The sequence below is a fragment of the Papio anubis genome, chromosome 1 (genome assembly GCF_008728515.1).
Source record: "Papio anubis isolate 15944 chromosome 1, Panubis1.0, whole genome shotgun sequence".
In the NCBI taxonomy this organism is placed as follows: domain Eukaryota; kingdom Metazoa; phylum Chordata; class Mammalia; order Primates; family Cercopithecidae; genus Papio; species Papio anubis.
Window position 1 is genome coordinate 212,842,492 of NC_044976.1, and position 27,514 is coordinate 212,870,005.

Sequence of the window (27,514 nt, forward strand, 5' to 3'; positions counted from 1 at the left end):
TTCTGAATAAATTTTATAGCCACAAGGGAGCCAACATGTTCCCCATTTAATAAGATGTCCTAGAAATTAATTTGTAAAACATTTTAATAATAGAATAGAAACTTTTCAATTAATTATGCTACAATTTGATAATAATGAATTTCCATTGACATATTATAGAAATGCCACTAGAATGCATATTGATCCTGCTGATACCTGATTTGAAGTTACTCATCAGAGGGATTAGTTACTGGGAATTTGTAGATCAAGTGATATTTTTCAGAGATGAAAGCCAAGAATGCATCAAAGTCATTAGTTTATACAGACAAATTGAAATGGAAAACATGAATTTTTGAAAATATGAAGATACAAAGGCAAAATCATGATCAAATTTATTTTAGGTAGTAGCGTATTTGTCCTTGTCATTTAATCGGGCACCGAGGGTTATACAGTAGGATATGGTGGCGCTTTACTCTCTCAGGATCTTTGCCCCATGCAATCACTTAATGCATCGGGCACCCTGAGCTATTGAAAACATTTGAAGACTGAGAAGTAATGAAGTGTGCATTATCAAATGCACTGAGGCTGTTCAGTCTCAGTATCTACCTGTGGTATCTACCGTATCTAAAGAAACCATTATAGAAATTGCTCTTACTATTGCTGTAGTAATAAGTGCTTTCCCTGATTCTAATGTTGTCCCTTCCCCATCTGTTCCCCACACTGCAGCCAGAGTGATCTTTCTAAAGCATGAGTGTGATCACAACACTCCGCTGCTTAAAACCCTACATTGGCTCCCTATTTCCCTCAGGACGAGGGCCTTAAAAATAGCTTCATGTTCTGGCTCCTGCCTACATCTCCAAGTCTCGTCTTTCTTCAGTAATCTCCCCTCCACCAACTGCGCACTGCTGCCCCACAGCATATATCCTCCAGCATCCAGCCATGCCAAAACCGTTCACAGTATTCTCGGGGCGCCTGGTTCTCTCTCCACCCTGAGTCTTTGCACAAACTGTCCACTTCACTTGTAATAATCTTCTTTATGTTCTTTATATAGCAGGTTACTACTCATATTTTAAGCTTCTGATTTTTTTTTAAGTTTCCTGAAATCCTTCCTCCCTGTCCCCAGCCACTCCCCACTTCCTATCCTTTCCACCTGTATAATGGTAGGAATTTAGCCCTACTTTAATATTTACTATACCATGAGTTGTTTTTCCCCCCCAAAACTTGTTTATTTTGTTCACTAGACCATAGACTCTTTGGGGCCGTGGTCTACATCTTGCACACTGATGCATCCCCATACTTTTGTGCTTGGCACAAAGTAGTTGCTTAAGTATTTGTTGAATGGATGCACAATCCACTGTTTGATTAAACAAACCCCATGTGAGGCAGTGCCATGGAATGGGAAGAACACTGGACTTGGAGTGAGAAGACAGAATTGGATTCCAGCTTTGCTACTTACTAATTCTGCATGGCTTTGAGAAAAATCTCTTAATTCCCTGAGTTTGAGATGCTTTATCTATCAAACAGGAGTATCTGTTCCATCTCCCTGCCCCATAGAGATGTTATGAAGAATAGCGAGGTCGGTGCATTTGAATGTGCCTTTTAAAACAGAAAGTACAGACATGCAAAGGATGATGCGACAGTAACTGGAGTTGATAGTAAGAGTCTGCGGTTTTGTTTTAAAAGTAAATGGGATTGTGCATGTGTAATAGAAACAGGCAATAGCTAGTCTACTGTACTGCCTTTTGCCTTGAAGGTAAGTTTTCAAATTATTTTGGAGATACTGTAAGAACATTTTTGGAGGGAAAATTATTTTTAGAGATGTTTCTGTTAAATATTTCCTTCCTTTTGTGTATATTCCCTTGAAAGAAGTTGGCCTCCTTTCTGTTTCTGCTTTCTTCCCTAGACATGACTCATTCTCTGATCTGATAACTCATCTTTCAACATTGTGCTTGAAGTTCTGACATACTTTGCAGTGAAGAAAATAGAAGTAATTTACTCCAGGAAATATGTATGATGCCATTAAGTCTTTTGCGTACTCAAGGAAGTAGAGATTCCAGAATCTCATTCCTGTGTTTTCCTTTCTGTTTCTTCTCAGTAGTTCTACATTTGCTCAGATAAGAGAATATAGCCCCCGTTAGCTGTAAATAAGCATAGAATTTTGGGCTCTTCTCAAACATGGAAGACATCATGCTGTCTACCAATTTTATTATTGTTTTTGTTTTGTTTTATTGCCGATAATAATAATAATAAATTCTTGGCAAAAATAGGGATTATCTTATCACATTCTCTGACTGTAGTCAGGAGACAGAGTGATATTTACCCCTGTGAGGATACTTAGTACTTTCCGTCTTTTAGTAGTTGATCATTCATTCATTTGTTTATTCATTCATCAAATGTTCATTGACCACACAACTGTATACCAGGCACTATTCCGGATTCTGGGGATAAATTAGTGAGCAAAACGAAGGTTCCTGTTCTCCATGGACTCAATTTTGATGCACATTCCAGATTGATGCCCACGTCTCATCTTTTCTAGGGTCTGTGGCCACTTGAGGCAGGAGATGTGTTTGTGGTACCTTTCAATGTTTTTGCAAAGCTGAATATATGTCTTTAAGAAGGACACAACTAATTGATGGTGTCATTGTAGGAGAAAGTAATCTAATAGCTTAGAGGACAGCAGGGAAAGAAGAAGGAGAACTAGTTGCTTGGGATTTGGCTGTTAAGATGGATAATATGGCTATTAAATGGCACACTCCCATAGAGATAATTGAAATAGAAACTTGTTATCCTTTCACCCTTCTCTCATTTCTCTACATCCCTGATAAAAGAAGAGATTGAAGCATAGTGATTCACCGTGGAGTCAGAGAGCCCTGGATTTCCTGACTATAACCTTTAAGAACTAAAGAACATGAACATACTGTATAACCTCTCTAGGCCCCCATTTTCTTACCTATAAAGTGAAGATACTAAGAGAACCTACTTTCTATGGTTGGTATGAGGATTAAATAAAAGAATGCATGTAAGGACCTTAGCTTATGTGTAAACATTAGTAATTGGTAGCGTCTTAAAATGATTAGTCCTTTAAGGTTGGATTTTTTGTTCTGCTTGAATGAAGAACCCCAGGATTAAAGGATGAAAGTTATTTGTCTATAGTCACACAGGTGATAAGGTGGTGGATGCCATACTCTGACCCTCTAGCTCTGTGAGTTTTGGCTGTACTCCATTGCCTCTCAAGGTGTCATCTTCCCAGAGCACAAAGAGAATAAACTCAAAAAGTACCTATACATTTGTTTAAAAAACAAGGCAAAACAAAACAAAACTATAAGCAAATATTTAATTCTAGTTGCTAGTAGATTTGCTTTCCATAGATTATTAATTTTGAAACTACTTTCTGTGTTTTCCAAGTTTGAACAAACAGATAAGTATGTTGAGGATAATAGGAACCAAGTTTCTTACTACTGAGGAAAAAATTACAATTATGGAAAAAAGGGAGATAAGGTTCTGTGTATGTTGTTGGCTTGTAATTGGAAAGACCAGTATGAATGTGTATGCATATATTCATATAGGATACAGATAAACATTTATATTTATATTCACATTTATCAACTTATATGTATATTCATATCCAGACTTAGTCCACCAAGGTGACCTAGAAGCAATGATTTTGCAGTAGCAATGAGCACCACCTAGTGACAGATCCTGGTTTCTAAATACCATTCTCCATTAAAGGCACAAAAAGAGCTGCTTGTTCAAATGCTGATTCCAAGACTGGTACAAGAACATTACAAGACGAGCCTGCAACATTTTGTGGAGATAGAAAGTCACAAGAATAATAGAGATATGTCACATAGGAACCACCTTGAAAGGGTTCCCGCTGGCAAAACTCGGGATAAATTAAGCATAAAAATAATCATCATAGTGGATTATAACCCACTGAATATGATATGAACCCATGACTTCATGCTGATATTAATGAATTAATAAATGATAGAGAAGGGAAAGCTCTTTCTTATACTACAGTGTTAACTAAAAAATAGAGAAAGAATGATGGAGCAAAAAAGTCATTTTTGGATGTAAAACTATTAGGTGAGAGCTCGCTGAAGAATAGGATGTTTGCGTAGTCTCGGCATCTCCCAACAAATTACCTCTTACTTATTAGGTTGGAGCAAAAGTAATTGTGATTTTTGCCATTAAAGGTAATTACTTTTGCACCAACCTGATACAAAGAGGAAACAGTAACTTTACGGTAGAGAAGCCTGCGAGAGCTCACCTAACTACTGTTTTGCTGAGTCTGACTTGTACCAGCTCATGAGAGCCAGTTATGTGTATTTCTTCCCAACTTGGTATTCAGGGATGTCACTTCGGTAGCTTAAAATAGAGCATGGTGGAAGTGTCTACACTGAAAATTGGTTAATACTACAAAAGAGGGATTTCCTGTCCCCCTGGAGGCCAGTCATTGAATATCATCTGGTACACCAGTGATGTTAATCAAGCTATCAAAGCTAATAGCACCAATATTGGGACAAATGTACATTTTCTGTCTAAACTCACATCAGTACCCAGCACCTCCCTGCCCCTTCTGTCTGTATTCCTTAATGATTTTCAGCCAATAAGCATGTTATAAATTCTCACAAGTTTTTTCATACCTAGATGCTACTATCACAAAGCTCTCAATATTTTATCTTAAAAGGGAAACACCTTTTAACCAAAAGAGTTGTATGTCTCACACTGGAACTTTAGACATCAGTAAAAAGGTGAATAGGAACATGGAAGGTGGGATTGGTGCCCCAACCCCACAACTACCCAGTCCTTGTTCCCAGACTTGAGCCTTTCATTGTTTCTGTCCCAGGGTCATTGTTGAGCTAAATTTAACGTCATTAGAAAATATACTTTAAAAAATCTGTTTAACAAATCATTTTTGCTCTGTGACATGAACATTTTTTAAATTGCAAGATTTAAAATAATAAATGATATGGAAAAGTTGAGTATCAAAAATATAAGGTTAATGCTTCAGTCCCATTTCTAAAAAATGGGATGGTAAATATCATTGTGACCATTTTCAGAAAATGCAATCAACCAGAACTATAATTGGTAAAAAGGAGTGACTATGCCTCCATGTATATGTAGTCTGTATTTGAGGCCTAGCCAGTCCTTGTTCACTCCTTTTAATTCTGAATTTTTGTGAAGAAAACATGGACATGGCCCACACATGCCTGGATTGCAGGTGATGTGAATAACTTGGAGAATAAAGGTGGATGTTCCTACTCTAGATCATTTGCTCCTTTAATTAATTAATTAATTAATTTTTTGAGACAGGGTCTCACTCTGTCACCCAGGCTAGAGTGCAGTGGTGCAGTTATGGCTCACTGTAACCTCGACCTCCCTGGGCTCAAGTGATCCTTCTGTATCAGCTTCTTGAGAGCTGGCATTACAGGCACACAACACCACAATTGGCTAATTTTTGTACATTTTTTTGTAGAGATGGGATTGCACCAGGTGCCCAGGCTTGTCTTGAACTCCTGGGCTCAACGCTCAAGTGATCCACCTGCCTCAGCTTCCCAAAGTGCTGGGATTACAGGTGTGAGCCACTGATTTGCTCCTTTTAAAAATCGGCTTTATTGGGGTAAATTTAAGTATAATAAAATATCACCAATTTCTAACTGTGCAGGTAAAGATGGTTTGACAAATATATAGAATTGTGGAAAGATCATAGTCATAACGTAGAAGAACATTTGTATCAACCTAAAACGTGTCCTTGTGCCCTTTTGCTCCCTGGTACTCCTCTCCTACTTCCAAATCCTGGCAACATGGATCTACTTTCTGTCCCTTAGTGTTTACCTGTCTTGAATGGCCTGTGAATGACATCATAATATATGTCTTTGGTGTCTGGCTTTTTAAACTACGTGTACTACTTTTGAGGTTCAACCAAGTGCTGTATGTAGCATTGTTCCTTTTTATTTCTACTCTTTCTAGCCATGGTAAGACTGTACCACAGTTTATCCGTTAAACAGTTGATGGACATTTGAGTTGTTTCTGGTTTTGAGTGATTGTGAATAAATATTTCAGCTCCATAACTAACAAGAAATTCTTTTTTACTCAGTGTTTTGAGTGGGAGTTAAAGCAAACCAATTGGAGAGACTGGCTTGACTCTCCTTCACCAGGCTCTCACACCCAGCTGGATTTGACTCGCATTTTGTTATGCTTTGGTAAATTTTCCCCCTTGTACCTTTCTTATCAAGTATTTTACCATCTACTTTCTCTTTGGCCACGTTGAACTCCCTACTAGGGGCAAGGAGCATGTCTTCTTTGTTTGACCCGGTGCCTAGCAGAGTGCCTTTCACATAAGAGAGGTATGATACATCTTTAATGCATTGATTTACGTTCTTCTCTAGTCGTTCCCTGAATGCCTAAGTGCTTTTGACAATTTTTTGAATCCATTATTGTATTACCTCTCGAGCAGGTATGGCCAATCTTTTGGCTTTCCTGGGCCACACTGGAAGAGGAAGCATTGTGGGCCACACATAAAAGACATTAACACTAATGGCAGCTGATGTGCTAAAAAGGAAAAAAACAAAAAGGCCCGTGCATAAATCTCATAATGTTTTAAGGAAGTTTATGAATTTGTGTTGGGCCGCATTCAAAACCATCGAGGCCGCAAGCTGAGTAAGCTGTCCAGCTGGCGGCCCAGGACAGCTTTGCATGAAGCCCCATACAAACTGTAAACTTTCTTAAAACATTATGAGATTTTGTGTGTGTGTGATGCTCTTTTCTTTTCTTTTCTTTTTTTCAGCTCATCAGCAATCATTACTGTTAGTTTCAGTGTATTTTATGTGTGGCCCAAGACAATTCTCCCAGTGTGACCCAGGGAAGCCAAAAGATTGCATACCCGAGCTCCAGAGTATTATAAAATAGGTTTCCTTAGATAAAAATATTTTAATCCTACCTCTGCCTTTAAATCATTCGCTGTGCAACCTATAAGCAGACTTCAAATTCTTTGTGACCCTTGGGGATTTTTTAGTAGGTTTTTTTTTTTTTTTCCAACTGTAAATTGAGAGGGTTTGATGAAACACATTTGAGGTTCCCTTTTAGTTCTAACATTCTGGGAATTTATAAAAAGCCTACCAAGTCAGAAAGAACCTGCAAGAGGGGAGAGAAGGCAACATAGGAAAGTGGAAGGGGAAAGGAGGTTGGAAAGCAAGACTATATCATGTTTCTAGGCAATGAAACATAATGTATAGTTTCCCAAATAGAGGGAAAGTTGGGGAAGGATTCAAGAAACATCAGTTGATGTGTAACTCAACATTTGTTTGTAGAAGTCTGTTAATTTTATAAAAAGGACTGCAATTATGACAGTTCTTTTCTATAGTCAATTTATTTTTTATTTTTATTTATTTATTTTGAGACAGAATCTCACTCTATCACCCAGGCTGGAGTACAGTGGCACAATCTCTGCTCCCTGCATCCTCCACCTCTCAGGTTCAAGTGATTCTACAGCCTCAGCCTCCCAAGTAGCTGGGATTACAGGCGTGCACCACCACTCCCAGCTAATTTTTGTATTTTTAGTAGAGACAGGGTTTTGCCCTGTTGGCCAGGTTGATCTCTAACTCCTGGCCTTAAGTGATCCACCCGCCTCCGCCTCCCAGAATGCTGAGATCACAGATGTGAGCCACCGCGCCTGGCCTATAGTCAATTTAGAATATCGGTAATTAGGCAACCTATTCTGAAAACTGATGGTGAGATTGACAACCCCTTTACACTGGGGAACTGTAAGTACCAGTTTGTGATGGGTAGTTTCAGTTATGACTGTTATCCTCATATAATTATTAGTAGTGCCCCTCTCACTCCCAGATGGGTATTGGTGTTGGAGAATGCATTTATGTCACCCAATTGTTAGGGGTTGCAGAGCCCCAGGTTTCTATCTCTGTCTCCTGCCCCAGCGGGGGGTCTGACCTGGGGATGGTTAGAGTCCACAGGGCTTTTTTTAAGCTGATTACTTTAGCAGCATGGTCTCCAACTGGCAGAGCCATTAGAACCATTCTCTTCCAAGCACCTTTTTCTAACATGTCTGAAAAGTTTTTGCCTCCTCATGTAAGACTTAAGCAGATTCTCCAGCTACACGTAAAGATAGCAGCCTTCCTTTCCCCTATGACAAGAGTATCACAACATCTAATCCTGAAATATTCACTGCCCACCTTCTGTGTGCCAAGCACTGAGCTGGGCCGAGGGTGTAGAGACAAAGATGACAAAGGAAGCAGGCATGTAAAACAATAACTAAAGTGTGATACATACTATCTTTGTACATTGTACACAACATATATTGAGGTCATTGCGGGAAGAATAGTTAATTCAGGAGGGAGGAAGGAGAGGGGAAGAATTTTGAGCTAGGCCTGAAGGGGGTAGTGGTATGTATACATCTTACAGGGGGATTGAGTGGGCAGGTGGCGGAGCTTTCCGGGAAGAGGAAGAGACATATGCAGGGATCCATGACCAGAAAATACATGGTGTGACTGGGGAGGCAAAACGTAGCCTAGTCTGACTGTCCATTTGTTGTATATACTAGTTTGGAACTGAGTGCGACGTAAGACCGTGGACCACATCCCGGGGGGAGGAGGTGTTATTAGAAGTACCAGACAGGACCTTATTTCACATTTAGCATAGACCCCCGATGATTCCATTTGAGTGAGGTGTGGGTGTATTTTCATTCCAGAATTTTACACTACAACATTACCACATGCATTGACCAATTTTAATACAGGCTTTCCTTATGTTGCTTTATAATTAGAAGCCAGTGAATTGAAGTTCCACAGCGGTACATAGACTAGTAGTGATAGCTTTATGGAATTGTTTATTTTTAGTTTGGCAAAGGCTAAGCAGTAAATATCTCAATTAGTAAACTAAAGCAGCATGGATGAGAAATGCCCACAAGGAGATCAGGAGTTAGAAATAACTAAGTCAGTTAATTGAAGGAAACCCTCATATCACTTACCCCATATTTAGAGTTTGAAGAACCATCCTAATATGTGTGTGTGTGCGTGTGTGTGTGTGTGGGTGGGGGGGGGGGGGACATGTACATGCACACACACACTGTCAGTATCCACGGTGCTGCCAGCATTGAAGTCCTTTGCATTCCCCAGATTCTAATTGTTTAGGAAGTTTCTCTCTTTGGAGCCACTGTGCTTGGTTATTGACCCAGTGGGATAGGTCAGTGTCCTATCACAGTACGATGGGATGTTGTCTGACTACAGAAGCTTTTCATCCTGCAATTTCTTTCACTGTGACCCACAAGGGATTTTCTTATGAAGTGCTGGGGGAAGTTATTCATATTCATATTCGTATTTATATTCACATTATATGGCCTGATGTGTGAAGATATTTAGTGAAAACATGCATGTGGCACTGCAGAATCATTTACTCGCCTCTAGATAGAGGCTCCTGCATTATGTTTAAGATTCCATTTTAAGTTTCGAGTGAAAACAGAAGTGGTCTACAAAGCTTAGTTTTAAGAATTTAAGTTTTGTTTAAGGATCGAATCATGCTGTTCCTAGAGTTCCAGTATCTCTAGGAAATATTGACCACTCAGAAGATGAAAGATTCATTGGTAGTGTAAAACATTAAGAATGTTAGAGAAAAAAGGTTTGTGTTTTAAAGTTACAAAGTACCGTTATTTAGTTGTTATGATTTTTTGACACTGCATACTGTAGTCCATTTGCATTCATGACACGTATTTAACATTGTATGGAAGGTTGTTTGGATTTTCCCTCTAAAGTGGGGGAGGGTCAATAGAAAGGTCATTGTCTTCTTAGGCTTAACAATTTACTACCTATCAGCTCTCTCTGGTCTATAGGGGACATGATGGGGGTTTGTGCATCTGCAGATTAAATTTCTGTATGTCTCCTCTCTGTTTTGCAGACAGGAAAAAGATAGCATTCAGCAGAGCTTTAGCAAGGAAGCAAAGGCCCAAGCCCTTCAGGCCCAGCAAAGAGAGCAGGAGCTGACACAGAAGATACAGCAAATGGAGGCCCAGCATGACAAAACTGGTAGGTGGTAGGGAAAGATTAGAGCCTGGGCACTCGCTCACAAGCCAGGCCCACGCCTTACTGTGAAATGACATCAGGAACACCTGTAACCTTTGGCTGGCCGAAGGGAGCAGATGCTAACTACACCGGAGATTCCGAATTACATATTAGTTAGCGTTTAAAAGAGAAAATGGAAAGTATTGCCCACTGTCTGTTGATTTCAGAGTGCTGCTCTCACATCTGTTGCACCATCTGGATTATGAGTTTATTTACCTGTGTTCAAGAAACGTAAAGCTGAGAGAGACCACAACAAAGTAGAAAAACAAAGGGCTTGTTTTTGGCTGGGTTTTCAGGCACACATGTTATATAAAGAAAATAGCATCAGAAGCTCTGCGGGAAATGCTCTGAGCTTACAGTTAGAGTCTCCTGAATAGCATTGAACAGTTCCCACAGTACACACATTATAGCTACTCTAAAAGCCTAATGAGTTTGCTTCAGCATCCAAACTGGAGAAAAGCTTTAGCCATTAATCGGTTCTTAATTCACTGTCGCAGCTGGATGTAATTCAGTGGCTCCAAATTGATATGTTCCTTTATTTAATCTTTGCAGCTTCGAACATTTTTAGCATTTGTATGATTTCCCCACCTCCCCCAACCCAATCTAGAGTGATGTTTAATCCTTTGCATTCTTCAAGTTCTCACAACTGCTGTTAAAATTCACTAATACAAGGCATTGACCACAGCTGGCAACTTGGCTAAAAATTGCCATCTTTCATCACATTGGCACTATTCTGCAGACTGAGTTGGCCAGTAACTCTTTACCTTTAATTTGAAAGTAAAATGCACTTTGAAAATAGACAGTTTGATTTGTTCAGTCAGAGCATTATGTAGTTTCTTTCACTTTTGAGTTGTGTGTTCACAGACAGTGTTAGTCAAAACAAGACAGTGTCAGTCATTATAATTCCACGCCACATACTCCACACTGATTGTACTATTAAAACAAAAGTTTAATTGATCCTGTCTCTTCCAGAAAAATGTTGCTTAATTTTAGTGCCTTGATTTATTTTGATTTGTATGCTGTATGCTTTTTGCCAATCATTGGCTAAAATTGAAAAGAAATAAAGGACTGTTAAAACTTATGCTTAGAGGTAATTTTCATATGATTTAATGTATTAATATATTGTATTTGATGGTACGGTAAAAATTATTTCTTATCCTATGGGTGAAAAATTGCTAACATGCAAGCCTTTAAATAATCTATTTACTTATGAAGAGGCAAATGTCATATTGACTCACATAATTCCCTCTAGCACTTTCAGTAGAGATTTTCTTCTAACAGCATTTGGCCAGAAGAAACGAAAATTCACCAGGTTTAGTATATGTTTCTCCACTAAAAATAAAAAGAGGAAATTGGAGGATAAATTATTGTTTGCCCCCACTGCTAGCATGATCCTAGTGATCAGAGTCTTGGGCAGAATCTGAGCACTAGATTAGAGTGTATTTAACTGTTAAAACCACCTTAAGAACATTTCCTTTTGTACACACACACAAAATCACACCGTTTTCAATTTCTTTGACCAGCTCTCCATTGAAGCTCATGCTGTTGACAATGAAATTGAAATTCTAAAGAAAATGCACATTTTTACCTTCACAATTAGAGAAGTGTATGCAAGATTGGGGGGGGGGGTGGTGGTGGTAGTAAACCATGTGTGCAAATATGAAACAAAGCATGAATTACAGTGTAGAAGAGAATTCCTCGATGATTTTAGTTTTGAATTATCTGGTTGTGAGAATTTTTGACACTCTGTTTATAGTAAAATTGTCAAAATTAAAATATAATATCTTGCATATTACAAAGATATAAGTATCTATGCTTCCACTTGAGGTATCTGACACCTTATTAACATGTCGAAATGTGACACCAAGCTGGTCTGAGAAAACATGTTTCTGGTGTATACTTACGTTGAAAATAAATGACTCCCAAGATTGAGTGTCTTTCCAGATGATAAGTCCTTTGACTTAGGACATTGAAGGTGATGTAGTGGCTTATTGGAAATGTGTAGGGGTCTAAGCACTTTACCACTCTGTGTATGGAAGCACTGCAGAGCGACAACCATAAACATCTTATGTTGGTGGGGGTTTATTGTTATTTCTAGAAAATGAACAGTATTTGTTGCTGACCTCCCAGAATACATTTTTGACAAAGTTAAAGGAAGAATGCTGTACATTAGCCAAGAAACTGGAACAAATCTCTCAAAAAACCAGGTAGGTGATGTTATAGAATACTTTCAAGAGCACTGTTTATGTGATTACTCTAATTTTTCCTTAAAAAACAGCATTTACACTGTTTTATAATGTCAAAATTAAGTATCTGCTGATGTTTTCTTTGAAAATATTTTCTACATATGGACATTTTCTTAATTGTCCATACACTTTTATGTTTTTTCATGATGATGTGTGTACTATTATTTGACATTTTAATGTTTAGAATTGAAAACTGAAATTTCAGGAAAGAAAATATGGTAATAACATAAAGATGCGGATAAATCAAGCAGTTATAAAATCTTACATTGGTATGGTTAACACATTTTAATCTATGGTTACAATTCACCATGAACACAAAAGCTATCTTTAGGTTAAATGATAACAGATGAAATGTGCATATATAAAAATGAAAGTAGATGGTACTTTGAAATAAACACACCAAAACTATTCTTCTCTTCCCTAAAATTGTTATATTTTAATAGAACAGCCATCATTCATTTTATAGGCATACTACTCTTTTATAAATCCATTGATTGGAATCTTAATGACTTTTTTCTACACACTTTCTAGTCAGATTATCTCAATGAATAAATTATTTTATATTCTAAACTGCAAGAAGCCTGACTCCTCATCTCAGCTCCGACAGTAACTGAATCATCTTGGACAAATGTATTTGATGTACTTGGACTATAGTTTCTTCTTTTGTCAATGAATAACATTGGACAGAATCACTTGAAATTGAACTATAGAAGGCAATATTCACATAACTGATACGATGTCAAATATTACTTTATATGATAATGAAAAAATAGCCTGTGTGTCTTCTCTTCTGTATTTTTCTGAAACTTACGTAGATCTATTGAGAGCAGGAAATATGTCTCAGCAAACAAACTGCTCACCTAGATGTTTCATTCGGAAAGGATTTCCGGGAGGATCAGGGCATATCTGATCACTCTGAGCTCCATCTTGGGATCCTGCATCAACAATCTGTCTTAGCTGATAGAACCCCCATCCCTGAATCTTTTGGGGAATCAGAGGGCTCGTGCATCCAACTCTCCCTGCTCACAGGAAGGCAGAGGCTCCTGTAACCACCAAGAATGTACTCTGACATGCGCACCTTCCTAGCATATACTAAGATTGTATTTTGGTAGGGGAAAACCTAGGTGCCAAAATACCAGATATTTCAAGGAGATTTGACCATGAAAACTAAATGATTTGGTCATGAAAGAGACCCATAAAATATCTACAGTAGCTATTCTTAACCAGAAATACTTGATTTGCACCACATAGGTCCAAAAGTAATTTGTTAGAAGCAAACAAACCAGATTATATCATTTAGGGATAAAATGATACTAATCTGGGTTTTATATAAATGTGTTAGGTCTAAAATTGGTTTGTGAATGATGACTGATCTTGCTCTCCAAGGAAACATAATTAGGGAAATTTATTATATAAAAGAGACAAAAAGGTGCTTGGCATATATTATTTAATTCTCACCACAACTAGAGACAGAAATTATTATCTTCCAGATAAGGAAACCAAAACTGTTTAAATAACTGGTGAGTGGGAGAGCTAGGGTTCTAACCTAGATATTTCTGCTTCCAAAGTATATGTTCTTTCTTACAGTAATTATAGTATTTTACATTTATTGCTAAAGAAAATTCAAGTCATAGTAGTTATGATGAGAAAGTTTGGGAAGGAAAAATTAACCTTTAAATTTCCGTAGAGAAGTAAGCGTCCTTGGCATGTAACAGTTAACTTACTCTTTGCCCCTAGGCCCTCTTTTTCCTCCTCTAGATCTGTCATCTTGGCCTGTACTGGTCTAACTCAGCACCTCTACTGCTTCTCCTGCTTCTCATTCCTCCAGCTCCTGAACACTGCTTTGTAAATTGGATGTATTCTTTTATATCTGACACATAGGTGGCACTTAATGAATAAATGATGAATGAATGAAACAAATAGGTGTGGTGCTATTCGCACCTCCTGATCTGACTTTTGATGCCAGTCTGTTCCATTGTGGATGACTGGCAGTGTGTAGTAAAGAACACGTGGCAATTCAGAGGAACTAGGTTTGAATCTCACTCTCCCACTTGGAGCTTTGTAACCTTGAGTGCATGGCCTCATCTCCCCAAACCCCAGCTTCTCCTTCTGTAAAAACATTTCCAAAGCCACGCTGCAGGACTGTTATGGGAATTGGAAGTATATATGTAGATACACGTACATACACGTTATCAAGTGCCTAGCACAATACCCGACACATTGTAATACACACTAGCTGCTGTTGTTTTCACAATAGCATTTTTAAGGGTCTTGACTGGAATTTGGGTATCACTTGACATAGCTGTTGTCTTTGCCGGGGAAAGTCTGACTGTCATTTGCTGATGGACAGAAGTCTATGCCACAGTGAAAGCCTTTTTAAAACAGTCATATCAGGAAAATGTGGATCTAGTTGTGTTTTGTAACTCTGATGAATTAAAACAGGCACCTACTCTAACTTTACAATTTGTCTCAACCAAGGCCTGGCAAGTAGTAAACACTTGATAAATTGTTACTTCCTAGTTTTAAAACTCTTAAGCGCCCCTAAAACTTACGAAAAGTGCATTTTGTGCACCTCACAAGAGAGTAGTGAATAGGACAAATTGTGATTTTAGGGTTGTTTGTTCTTAATTTCTTTTAGTTCCGGTTTCATTTCTCCCTGGCTTCCTACTCTGACATTTTCAATAACTCATTCATGTTAAATTTAACATTCCATGTTGATGTTACCTTCTGCTTTGAAACCACCTACAAAACTTGAAGGGCTCAAACTGCTTCTTTTAAAATACAAGTTATTAATGTAGTAAACCCTGAAGAAGCCCTCCAGGAGTGTGCCTCTGCATACCCCATGCCAAACTATTGGGCTAAATAATTTTCCCTGTGCTTTGAGGTAAGGAAAATCTTGGAGTTTCCAAAGTTTTGTCATTGTGGAAACTCAGTCTCCAACTTTATATTTATCCAATCTGTATGGTAATTTTGGTCCAGCTTTTCCTCAGAGTATTACAGTAAAATTTTTCTTGAAAGTAAGTGTATTTATTTTGTATTGAACAATAATTAAGACATATTTTTCCCTCCTCTGTTACTAGCAACATTACTCTAAGAGTCTTATGTTATTCAAAATACCAACTAAACAAATGGATTCCTACCATTTAAAAACAGGTCTAGTCATTTGACTGGAGCCCACGCGGAATGACCGGAAAGCTGACTGCGCGGGCTCGGTGGGCACGTACGCCCTTGCTCTGCCCCAGCCTCATGCTAGGCTGCTCCGTTGCTCTGTGAAAACGTTTTGAAATGGTACCTCCGTGTGTGGGTCTGTTGTATGTGTTTTCTCCCCAAGTAGACCGTAAGTCGCATTGTGGCAGTGATGACTGCTTCTGTTTTCTGGAAGCCTCTATAGTGATTAGCACAGTAGTTTGCGCCCTGAGTGTACTCCACACTGCACGTAGTGGTGTCTGTAACCCTGGCATTTGTGAATGGCACGTCCCATTTTAAACTTAAAGTGAACTGCCGATTCTGTGCATTTTATATAGCTTGTTTTTGACCATCAGGCAAGAGAATTAATTCCATTTTGCTTTTAATTGGCACCAGGCAGACATTCTGGCTGAATTTAGTTGAAGCTCACATAAACTTTTGCTCTCCTTCCTTCTGTATTCCCCAGTACTCTGAGAGCTTATTACAGTTATGGGGTTGTTTTTTGAGGGAGGTACACGGAGCTATTTAAATAGCTTTGGTACAACTGTGATTTTTCTTTATCAAAGTGAAGGAAGCGTTCTCTCTCCCCACGCACTTAGATGAATCAGCAGTGAAACGTTGCAGTGCGGTTTGCAGTGCTATCTAACACCTGGCCTGGGAGAGCTTGGAAGGATTGGGTGCTGGCAAAGAGTGAGCCTCTGCCAGCCACAGAGTGGAGAGAAGTGTGTGCTAGGTTTTAGCTTCCACTACTTGCACATTGAAAAGAACCGGATAGAGCGTAGAACCAGGGTCTATGTGGATTTGCTGCTTTCTTTTCTGTCGTTGTCACTTTCTGGGTTGTGAGGCTTGTGGACTGATGTCTAACACTGCCCATTGTGTATTTGTGATTTGCGTTTTGTAATTAAGAGGAACAATGGGAGTCCATGGGGTCTCGTTATATATAATGGTTGGTTTAATTTGTTTCACTTCTATCTTGTTAATTGTAAATTGATCATTAAGATTTGAATTCTAATCTGTCACCAGGGTTGTGAGTATTGAGGCTAGAGCAATGATCCTGGTTTTAATCACTGATGATGAGAAACAAATTTTATAATTTTGGTACATATTGCAGTTCATATATTTTAACACTATACTTTATGGTGTTATAAATATTGTTAAATGACTTTTAGTGTAGTTTTACTGTGTGGACTATAATGTATAAATTATATTACTGTTTTGGCAACAGTAGGTATCCAACTGTGTGAGTTTAATTGAGGTGAAGAACACACACCCGGTTGAACTGTTTTTTTCCTTTGCATGTTTACATGATGTTAGGTTGGGATACTATAAAAATTATATTTTCTACAAGAGGAGACTGATATTGGCCTCTGCTAATTGTTACCAAAAGTCAAACTAGAACCTAAAAGAATAAAAAATTAAGATATTATATTTCCCTTTGAAAGCAATTATCATTTTAATCTGAATTGTAGTAGTAAAATATATTTCATGCAAATGCAATTATACAATATAACTGGTATATAAAAATACAGGGGAAAGTTCATGCTTCTGCAAAGCCAGAAATTGCCTAAATTTTCTGTGAAAATGAATTAGAGTCAATTATCCTTTTATATGACACAGGATAATCGTGCCAGAAATGTATCTCCAAACTAACAGAAAACTTGTAAGTTTACTCTTTGAGCTTTGCAGACTACTGTTCTAGGAATATATCGTGAACTCCAGACAGAAAAAGGATGGCGTGCAGGCATATATGTCAAATTTTTACTGAGAAATGGAAGTTGGTAGGCAAATTACAATTATAAATAAAGAAAAAAACAAAAATATGCGAAGCAGAAAAAAAGATGGTTGCAAAAACACACTTGATAGTGATATGTACTTTATAAATAACATTTGTATTTTTGTGGTTATGTAAGACATCCTCAATGCAGGGAATTTGGAAAATACAAAGAAGAATTAAGGAACATTTCCTGCCACTACCATCCAGAGATAACTATTCTTACCTCTGACATATTTCCCTTCAGTCATTTTTCATGTGTATGTATGTGTACATTTATACTGTAATTGAGATTACACTGTATATACAGTTTTGCATCTGCTTTTTCATTTGATATCTAATGAACATTTTTCTACATCAGTAAATACTCTGAAAACAAAACTTTATTAAATGATGTGCATGGATAAGAATTATTAGGCTCTTAAGATGCTTCTAATTTTTAACCATTATGACTAATAATACAACAAAAACTTTGTACCTAAGTCTAAATTTTTGATTGTTTCCTTAATTGCTAGTCCAAGACTATGAATCCTTTTAAGGATATTAATGTGTTTTACCTTGCTTAAGTACTACACTAACTTCTAATCACTGTATATGTAGCCATATTAGTAAATAACATTACAAAGAAGTGAGATTTTTTTAAAAAGGATGAGAAGCAATATTGCACAGTGGGTGGAACGACCCGTTTAGAGGTGGACTAAGTAGTATTTGTATCTGGGCTTGCCTACTTGGATGACCTTAGGCAAGTCATTAAACTTCATATTTAACCTCACAGAGAAAGGAAAATAAACCCTTACAAGTACCTTATAGGATTAATTGAGATCATGAATGTAAAGGATGGATTTCACTATTTGTTATACAGTGGCATGCAGTAAATATTTGGTGGTAGTATCTGGTTTTGTTGTGCTATATTTTGAATAATAGTGAAATTGAATATGTTATAAATATTGATCATTTATGTTTCTTCTGTAGATATTTTAAATATTTCTTATACTTTCAATTGGAATTTTGATGGAGAGTGCAGTTAGTGTTTCATTAAATGATGCTTTTAATGTTTGTCTTATTTTTGTAAATAATTTCCTGTTGTATACATTGATTTTAATTAATAAGCTTTATTTTTTAGAGCAGTTTTAGGTTCATAGCAAAACTGGACAGAAAGTACAGAATTCCCATATATTCCCTGTTCCTTCCACACACAACCTCCCCCACCAGTGACATCTACATTTTGTTTTATTATGATTTTGTTTCAAAATCAGAATGAATTTATTTTTAAAAAATAAAATACATATCTATTTTACAAATTTAGAAAGATGAATAAAGAACAGAGAAAACATTCCTGATCCTACCATCCAGAAATAATCAGTATTAATAGTTGGTATACATGTCAAAATATTTTTCTAAATTATAAAATGAAATCACATCATACATGCTGACTTTTAATGTTTTCTCTTTTTTACAAATATGTCACAGTTTTAGATCAATAAATATCACTTATAAATAGCCGCATTATCAGATTAATAAGTAACATGACCAGGCTCCTGTGGATAGATTTCTTGGTTAAGTTTCCAGATTATGGGTTGCAAAGAAAGGTTGTTTCTAGAAACAGTGCCACAACGAATACAAACCTAGGATATATTTTAAATATATGATTTTTTTATGTGTAAAAGTTTTGTATTTTTGTATTGTAAAATCTATTTTTTTCTTTGTGATTTTTCTTTTTAAAAGTGCCTTTTGCTTGGAAAGTGCCTGAGAAAAGATCAATGTTCTGCATTTTTTTCTAATCTGGTTTAAGGATTTTTTTTTCTTCTTTTGGAATTTATTTTAGTGCATGGTATGATAGGAGATACTAATCTTGGAAGGGATACCAGATCAAAAATTTATTATAACTGCCTCTAAATTCTTTTGTATTGTATGTGATTCTGAAAGGAGAAACATAAGTCATTATTAACTCCTTTTGGACTATTTCAAATATGGGTAGATTCTTATTAGGAGAAGCAAATGTAGATTGAACACTTGATCTGAACTTGAAAATGAGATAATCCATGCTCTCATACAGAATCTGGTAGGAAAGATGAGGCACAGAGCACAATTTAAAAGAATAAATTATAAGCTAATGTATGCATAAAGGCTAGAGGTAGCTTCAAAAAACGTGCTGACATATTGAGAACTGCAAGGTATTAATCAGGGCAAGCTTCCCGTGGGATGACATTTGAACCAAGATGAAAACAAAATGAAGAATGAGGTGAACTAAAAGCAAGAGTTTTTGCCCCATACACGTGAGCAGCCTGGTCCTTGGGATTAACAATTTGTAAAGTAAAATTTCCCTTAGCAAATCCAAATCCTTTCCTGACCAGGAAGAAAAGGCTATCTTGCCTACTGGAAGAATCCTTTCTTTGAAGGGAATTAATTTTATGTCAGGAGTCTTCAGGAAACAAACCAATTATTAACCTGAAAACGACTCATAATATACAAGAGTTTTAAACTCTCCGTTCTAACTGATTAGGCATTAGGGCGTGAGGAGATGGTGGCAGTAGGCAGAAATTTAGAGTTTACTTAATACAAGGAAAGGAATATAATTTTTCTTGGATAAACATCTTTCTGATCTTCAAATTTTGAGACTTGGATTGTCATTTAAGACACGAACAACAGGATATTGCCATTTTGCTCAGGGGAGGTCAATCTTTTTTCTATTAAAACCTTCAGTGGATTGGAGGAAGCCCGCCGAGGTGGAGGGCAATCCGCTTTTCTCAAAGTCTACTAATTTAAATGTTAATATCATCTAAAAAACACCCTCACAGAAATGTCCAGAATAATGTCTGGTCAAATGTCTGGGCACCATGGCCCAACTAAGTTGACACATAAAATTAACCATTAAAGAACTATTTTTATTTTAACCGTGTGTCATTCGGCTGGTTATGTTAATGAAAAGAGACTCTGTGATAGAAATTAGGCCTAGGGTTTCTTCTTCGACAGCATAGTGTTTGGCCTATAACAAGCACTCAGTAAGTATTTGTTAAAAGAAGGATAGTCTTTTAAAAAAGAGATTTGATCATTGTCATTTTTGTCTTGTTCCTTAGGGAAGCCATTTCCATTAGAATAAGTTGTTATTCCTTTTTCTGTCTAACACGTGAGTCTCTGCAATGTATCTTGCCATTTCTGGAATATTTTCTTTTGCAAAGGATACAGTTTTCATTATACTATTATGTTTAAGTATGGAGTTTAAGATAATGTTAAGGTTATATAATAACAATATGCCCTAGTAATAAGAACCTTTAACATCTATTATTTTTGTGTTTTCACCTCTCTAGATCTGAAATAGCTCAACTCAGTCAAGAAAAAAGGTATACATATGATAAATTGGGAAAGTTACAGAGAAGAAATGAAGAATTGGAGGAACAGTGTGTCCAGCATGGGAGAGTACATGAGATAATGAAGCAAAGGTAATCAAGGTTTCATGATCAACTCACGGGTCACGTCTTGAATGTGTTTGGTTTACACGCAGAAGGGGAATTGTGGCAGAATAAGTAGAATTCATCATCATTATGCCACTCCGGACATGCTCAAAATGTAATACTTTTATTTTATGTATTTATGCTTCCTTAATTTACATTGTTCTTATTATATAGAAAGAGGAGAGTACATCCTCTTTTTGTCGGTCTCCAAAGACATAGAATTAGATTTAACATGGAAGAATGGAGGAAAGCCATTTTCCTTTAAGACGTAAGTTGGTAATATTGCAATATGGAGGAATTTCAAATCATCTTTCCTAGAAATTAGGTTTTATATGCTTTTTGTAAGGTTAAGCACATAGTAGGTCTAAAGAGGTTAAACATCTTATCAGAGGTTGCACTAATAGCATTGCTAGAGTCAGAACTTGGCTACAAACAACACCTTTGCTTCTTTCTAGTGGCGTTACTTTGAGCAAGTCACTTAAGTTCTCTGAGTGACTGTTTCTTCACCTATATATTGGCACTAATCATATCTACTTTGCATTTTGATAGAAAGATCGAATATAATATAGTAAAGCACATGGCTCATACAGGCCACCCACTAAATGTCATCAATGATTATTCTCTTTTTCTTGATGAAGAAATTCAGCTCAGAGAGGCTAATAGGTTTGCTCAAAGTGACAGATGGAATAAGTGGTAGAGTTCAGACTTGAATCTTGGTCTTTTGACTCCAAATCCTTTCCTTTTTGTGTAGTATTGGGCATTTTTTTTTTTTTTTTTTTTTTTTGGCAATAAGCACAGCCTCTTATTATTTTTTATCCATGTGCCATTTCTCATTTCTGTGTGATAATGGATTCCCTGGGGAGAAAATAATCTCAGTATTTCACAGCAGACAGTGAATAGGTTTCTGTGGACTTGGACTTCCACGTGACAACCGCATGCCCAATGATAGCAGTCACCCTTCCAGGGGACACAATTCACGTGGCCTCCAGCTCTGTATCCCCACACCAGTTCCCAGTCGTCCCTGCCTTCTCTGTTTCAAAAACGGTTCTTGATATAATTGAAGGAAATGAAAATATTTATAGACTCCTTGTATTTTTTAAATGTAAAGTAACATATTAGCCTGGGGAGGGGGGAGGTATTTTTATGTTGATTACTTGCTTTATTGAATGGAAGACAGGCAGTCAGATAATGGCACTGCTTGTCAGTCATCAAAATACCAAAATATGCATATATTTGCAAAGTAATAATTATTCATTCACTATTAAAATATTTACTTAAGCCCAGGCACTTCTGTAGGCCAGGGGTCTGCAAACGTTTTCTGTAAAGGGCCAGAGAGTAAATATTTTGGACTTTGCAGGCCACACATGGTCTCTGTGGCATAGTGTTCCTTGTTTTGTGTTTTTTACAACCCTTTGAAAAAGTAAAGACCATTATTAGCTAGAGGACCAACAAAATGAGCCAGCGGATTTGGCCATTGGGCCAGCCTTTGCCCCAGTCCTGTGCACCTGGGGCAGCTTTCCATTTATTTTCTTACATTTGTGTATTGCTTTAGAGTTCTCAGAATGCTCTCACACTTGTTACCTTATGTACCTTGAAGCAGCCTTGAAAGTAGCTGTATTTATCATCTCCATTTCCAGATGAAGAACTAAGCCTAAGAAAGACAAACGTGCGGAATGAAGGTCAGGTAGCAAATTATGATTCATTCATTCAACATTGATTGATTGAGTGAGTGAGTGATTGCTACTATGTGTCACATTTTCTACCACATGCTGGAATAAAATAGCAAAGCAGATATAGTTCCCACTCTAATGGCGCTTACATCCTTATAGGGAAGATGGATGTTAGCAAAAGAATTTCACAACTGTCTAATTAATTATAGTTGACCCTTAAACAACACAGATGCGAACTGTCTGGGCCCACTTACACACAGATTCTTTTCAATAAATTTATTGGAAAATTTTTTGGAGATTTGTAACAATTTGAAAAAACCTGCAGATAAACCATGTAGCCTAGAAATAATGAAAAGAAGTTTTAAATTTAGGTATGTCATGAATACATAAAATATCTGTAGATACTGGTCTTTATCATTTACTACCATAAAATATATGCAACTCTATTATAAAAAGTAAAATTTATCAAAACTTACACACACAAACACAGATCATACATGACCATTTGCAATTGAGAGAAATGTAAAATGTAAAGATGCAGTATTAAATCATAACTGCATGAAATTAACTGTAGTACACACTGTACTACTGTGATAATTTTGTAACCACCTCCTGTTGCTATTGCGAGGAGCTCAAGTATTGTAGTATCCACTGAAAACCCTGTGTGTACTAAATCATCTGCATGTGAACAGTTTCTCTCTCCACTAAATTGCTTATTGCAATAACAAGTGATCTATTGCAGTTCTTGTGCATTTTTCATCATGTTTACTGCAATACCATAAACCTTGAATAACACTGTGGGACCCATACGAAATGCGGCTATGATGTTGGAAGCACTTTCAAGAAGCAGAGAAAAGTCATGACATTACAAGCAAAAGTTGCAGTGCTTGATGTGTAGCTTAGATTGAAGTTTGCAGCTGCAGCTGCCGTCATTTCAGATGATTCATCTTGTAAACAGACAGTATAAACTTATCGCATCAATATATAACAGTGCAGTACTGTAAAGGTATTTTCTCTTCTGATTTTCTTAATATTTTCTCTAGCTTACTTTATTGTAAGAATATAGTATATAATACATATACAAATATGTGTTCATCAACCGTTTATGTTATCAATAAAGCTTCTGGTCAACAGTAGGCTATTGGTAGTTCAATTTGAAAGGAGTCAAAAGTTATGCATGGATTTTTGACTGTACAGGGGGTTGACGCTTCTAACTCCCATGTTGCTCAAGGGCCAACTGTATAATCATGACCAGTTCTATGAAGGAGAAATACATTTGGTAGTACAAGTACATTTAATAATGGGACTTGTTTTTTAAAAAATTATTTGTAAGAGAATATCTCACTCTGTTGCCCAGGCTGAAGTGTAACCTTGAACTCCTGGGCTCAAGTGATCCTCCCTCCTCAACCTCCCAAGTAGGTAGGGCTACAGGTACATACCACCATGCCCTGCTAATTTTTTTTTTTTTTTTTTTTTTATGAAACAGAATCTTACTCTGTCACCCAGGTTGGAGTGCAGTGGCGCAATCTTTCAGCTCACTGCAACCTCCATCTCCTGGGTTCAAGCGATTCTCCTGCCTCAGCCTCTCAAATAGCTGGGACTATAGGCACGTGCCACCATGCCCAGCTAATTTTTGTATTTTTAGTAGAGACAGGGTTTCACCATGTTGGCCAGGATGGTCTCGATCTCTTGACCTTATGATCCACCTGCCTTAGCCTCCCACAGTTCTGGGATTACAGGCATGAGCCACTGCGCCTGGCCCTTTTTTTGTTTTTGTTTTTGAAACAGAGTCTCACTGTGTCATCCAGGCTGGAGTGCAGTGGCGTGATCTCAGCTCACTGCTACCTCCGCCTCTGAGGTTCAAGCGAGTCTCCCGCCTCAGCCTCCAGAGTAGCTGGGATTACAGGCGCCCGCCACCACGCCCAACTAGTTTTTGTATTTTTTAGTAGAGACAGGGTTTCACCATGTTGGCCAGGCTCATCTCGAACTCCTGACGTCAGGTGATACCCTTACCTCGGCCTCCTCTGGGATTATAGGCATGAACCACCATGCCTGGCCTAATTTTTAAAACTTTTTGTAGATACTAGGTCTTGCTATGTTGTCCAGTCTGGTCTTGAACTCCTCACCTCAAACCATTCTCCCACCTCAGCCTTCCAAATCTCTGGGATTACAGGTGTGAGCCACTGTCCCCAGCAGGGCACTTAACGTTGATTAAGAAAAGCTTCAATGGAACATGACATTTCAATCGGTAAGCAGTGGGATTAGATGATTAGCCTTTTAGATCAGGAATTGGCAAACTATCTTGCTGTCTCCTAAAAAATTTTACTGACTCCTGTTCTAGAGAAGGAAAATCTATAAAATGGAAGTTCCTAAGATAAGAAAGCATAGTACTTGAGGAACACTAAGAACTGTGTGTCTAACATAAAGGGAAAAAGAAAGTGTGGCATACAATGAGGTTGGAGAGGTAGGCAAGGGCTGGACCTAAAGGCAGGGTCTTTATTTTTTTATTTATTTTTTATTTTTATTATTATTACTTTTTTTTTTTTTTTTTTTTTTTTGACTGAGTCTCGCCCTTTTCCCCCGGCTGGGGTGGGGTGGCCAGATCCCCGCCCACTGCAAGCTCCGCCTCCTGGGTTTATGCCATTCTCCTGCCTCAGCCTCCCGAGTAGCTGGGACTACAGGCGCCCGCCACCACGCCTGGCTAATTTTTTGTATTTTTAGTAGAGACGAGGTTTCACCATGTTGACCCGGATGGTCTGGATCTCCTGACCTCGTGATCTGCCTGCCTTGGCCTCCCAAAGTGCTGGGATTACAGGCGTGAGCTACCGTGCCCGGCCAGTCTTTATGTTTTTATCATGGACCTTTTATTTTGTCTTGTTACTAATGGGAAGAAAATGAGGCCAAGGTGGGTGGATCATGAGGTCAGGAGTTTGAGACCAGCCTGGCCAACATGGTGAAACCCCGTCTCTACGAAAAATACAAAAAGTAGGCCAGGCACGGTGGCTGAAACCTGTAATCTCAGCACTTTGGGAGGCCGAGACGGGCGGATCACGAGGTCAGGAGATCGAGACCATCCTGGCTAACACGGTGAAACCCCGTCTCTACTAAAAAATACAAAAAATTAGCTGGGCGCAGTGGTGGCGCCTGTAGTCCCAGCTACTCGGGAGGCTGTGGCAGGAGAATGGCATGAACCTGGGAGGCGGAGCTTGCAGTGAGCCGAGATTGCGCCACTGCACTCCAGCCTGGGCGACACAGCGAGACACCGTCTCAAAAAAAAAAAAAAAAAAAAAAAATACAAAAAGTAGCTGTGCATGATGGTGAGTGCCTGTAATCTCAGCTACTTGGGAGACTGAGGCAGGAGAATCTCTTGAACCCTGGAGGCAGAGGTTGCACTGAGCCAAGATGGTGTCATTGCACTCCAGCCTGGGTGATAGAGCAAGACTTTGTCTAAACAAACAAACAAAAAATAATTAGGGAGCTTTTGGATGATTGCTCCCAATTAGGCAGCAATGATGATGCTTGGACTGGAGTGCTAATATTGGTGACAGAAATAAACACTGGTGAAATGTATAGGAAGTAGAACCAGCAGGAGTTACTTGACTGGCAGTGCTGGGTGGAGAAGAGGAGCATGTCAAGGATGACACCCATATTTCTGACATGCAGTGGGTGCCTAGTGCTGCTACTTACTGAGAACTAGGGACCACTCTAAAGAAGCAGGTTTGTGGCTGAGATGGCCTGGGTTTGGGATGAGATCAGGCGTTACGTTTTGGCCATGAATTTAATGTTCAAATGCGTTGTTCAAATGGATAGGTTGAATAGCAGTGGATGTAAGGATCTGAGCTCAGGAGAGAGGTCTGGACTGGAGACAGAAATTTCCTCTGGCCTATAGAGGATATTTGTAACCTTGGGAGTAAATGAAGTCACCTAGAGTAAAAAAATAGAGTAAGAAGAAAGGAGGGCTTACTGACTCCTAAAGAACACTAATATTTTTAAAGGAAACGTAGAGGTTGGCAACAGGAACTGAAAGAAAGCACCCTGAGAAATAAGTGGAGACTGAAGAGCAGGTTCTGATGCATGCTGGGGGATGGAGATGCCTCAGGAAAGAGGAAGCCCTCTACCAGATGTGCCCAGTGATTACAGAAGACTGAAAATGGCGCGGTCATCACTGGTGACCTTAACCAAAACAGGTTTAGTTGAAGAGTCGGTGCAGAAACAAGATGAGAGTGGATTGAAAAGTTAGCAAACATAAACCACTTGTTCAGGAAATTTGGCTGCAAGGGAAAGTGAGAAGTAAGAGACACCAGTGGTGGGAATGTATTGGGAGGGGCATTTTGGAGCAAGGAACATTTTATTTTAAGTTGGAGTAGATATGAGTGCATTAAATTTTGATTGTAAAGATCATTCAAGTTATAAAAATGAAGAAAGTTAAATTTTCAACTGGTGGTTTGGAACCCCCAGTGTTCACAAAGGCAGTCCAGGGAATTCACATTAAAGATAGCAGTACCTTTTTTTTTTTTTCTGTTATTTAAAAGTAAGTATCAATTCACATATTTCTCCATAGAAGATAGAGCTGTGTGAAAATCCCCCAGTGTATTCAGAGTGGACAAGCCCCAGAGCCAGTGGAGCACTGCTGAGCACCTGCGTCCTCTCATCTGGGTGTTCACTGTCACCAACTCCCAGTAATCCCAGGTGTTTCATCAATTACACAGTTGTACAGGAGTTTTCCCCACTTTTGTTTAAATTATATCCATAAAAACCATTGTCTAAAAACACAGCTTCTGACTGAAGTGTAACAATCTAGTAATGAGTTTAAAATAGGTAATTCTTCTATAAACTAGATTCAGGATGATCTTTACCAAATCCGTAAGTTCTGTGTTTGTGAGAGAAATCTGATTCTTCAAAAGCCAGTGTTAAAAATACAAAATATAATATTGATTTGTATGTAATTAGACATTTTAATTCAGGGAATTAACACTATTTACTATTTTCAGAAAAGTGCTTGAAAATAGAAGCCTGAAATCTTAATCTTAACCTCATAATTTAAAAACAAAAAGAGTCCTTTGCAGGAACATGAATGGAACTGGAGGCTATTATTCTTCAAACTAGTGCAGGAACAGAAAACCAGATACTGTGAGTT

The 27,514-nt window shown here is 38.0% G+C and overlaps 1 protein-coding gene across 15 annotated transcripts in view; it reads left to right on the top strand.

Moving 5' to 3' along the window:
• SDCCAG8 (serologically defined colon cancer antigen 8) overlaps positions 1-27,514 on the top strand; it is a 246,367-nt gene that overhangs the window by 148,970 nt on the left and 69,883 nt on the right. For 12 of the 15 annotated variants that reach the window (XR_641442.4, XR_004181992.1, XM_009196385.4 and 9 more), the window contains exons 14-16: positions 9,889-10,016; positions 12,151-12,259; positions 20,564-20,695. Coding sequence is in view for 13 of the 15 variants with exons in the window: in XM_009196385.4 (XP_009194649.2) it covers positions 9,889-10,016; positions 12,151-12,259; positions 20,564-20,695 (369 nt within the window). In the remaining 2 variants the exon portion in view is untranslated. Of the gene's footprint in view, positions 1-9,888; positions 10,017-12,150; positions 12,260-20,563; positions 20,696-27,514 lie in introns of those variants that run through there. The other 3 variants (XM_009196416.4, XM_009196434.4, XM_009196441.4) reach the window with 2 other exon arrangements.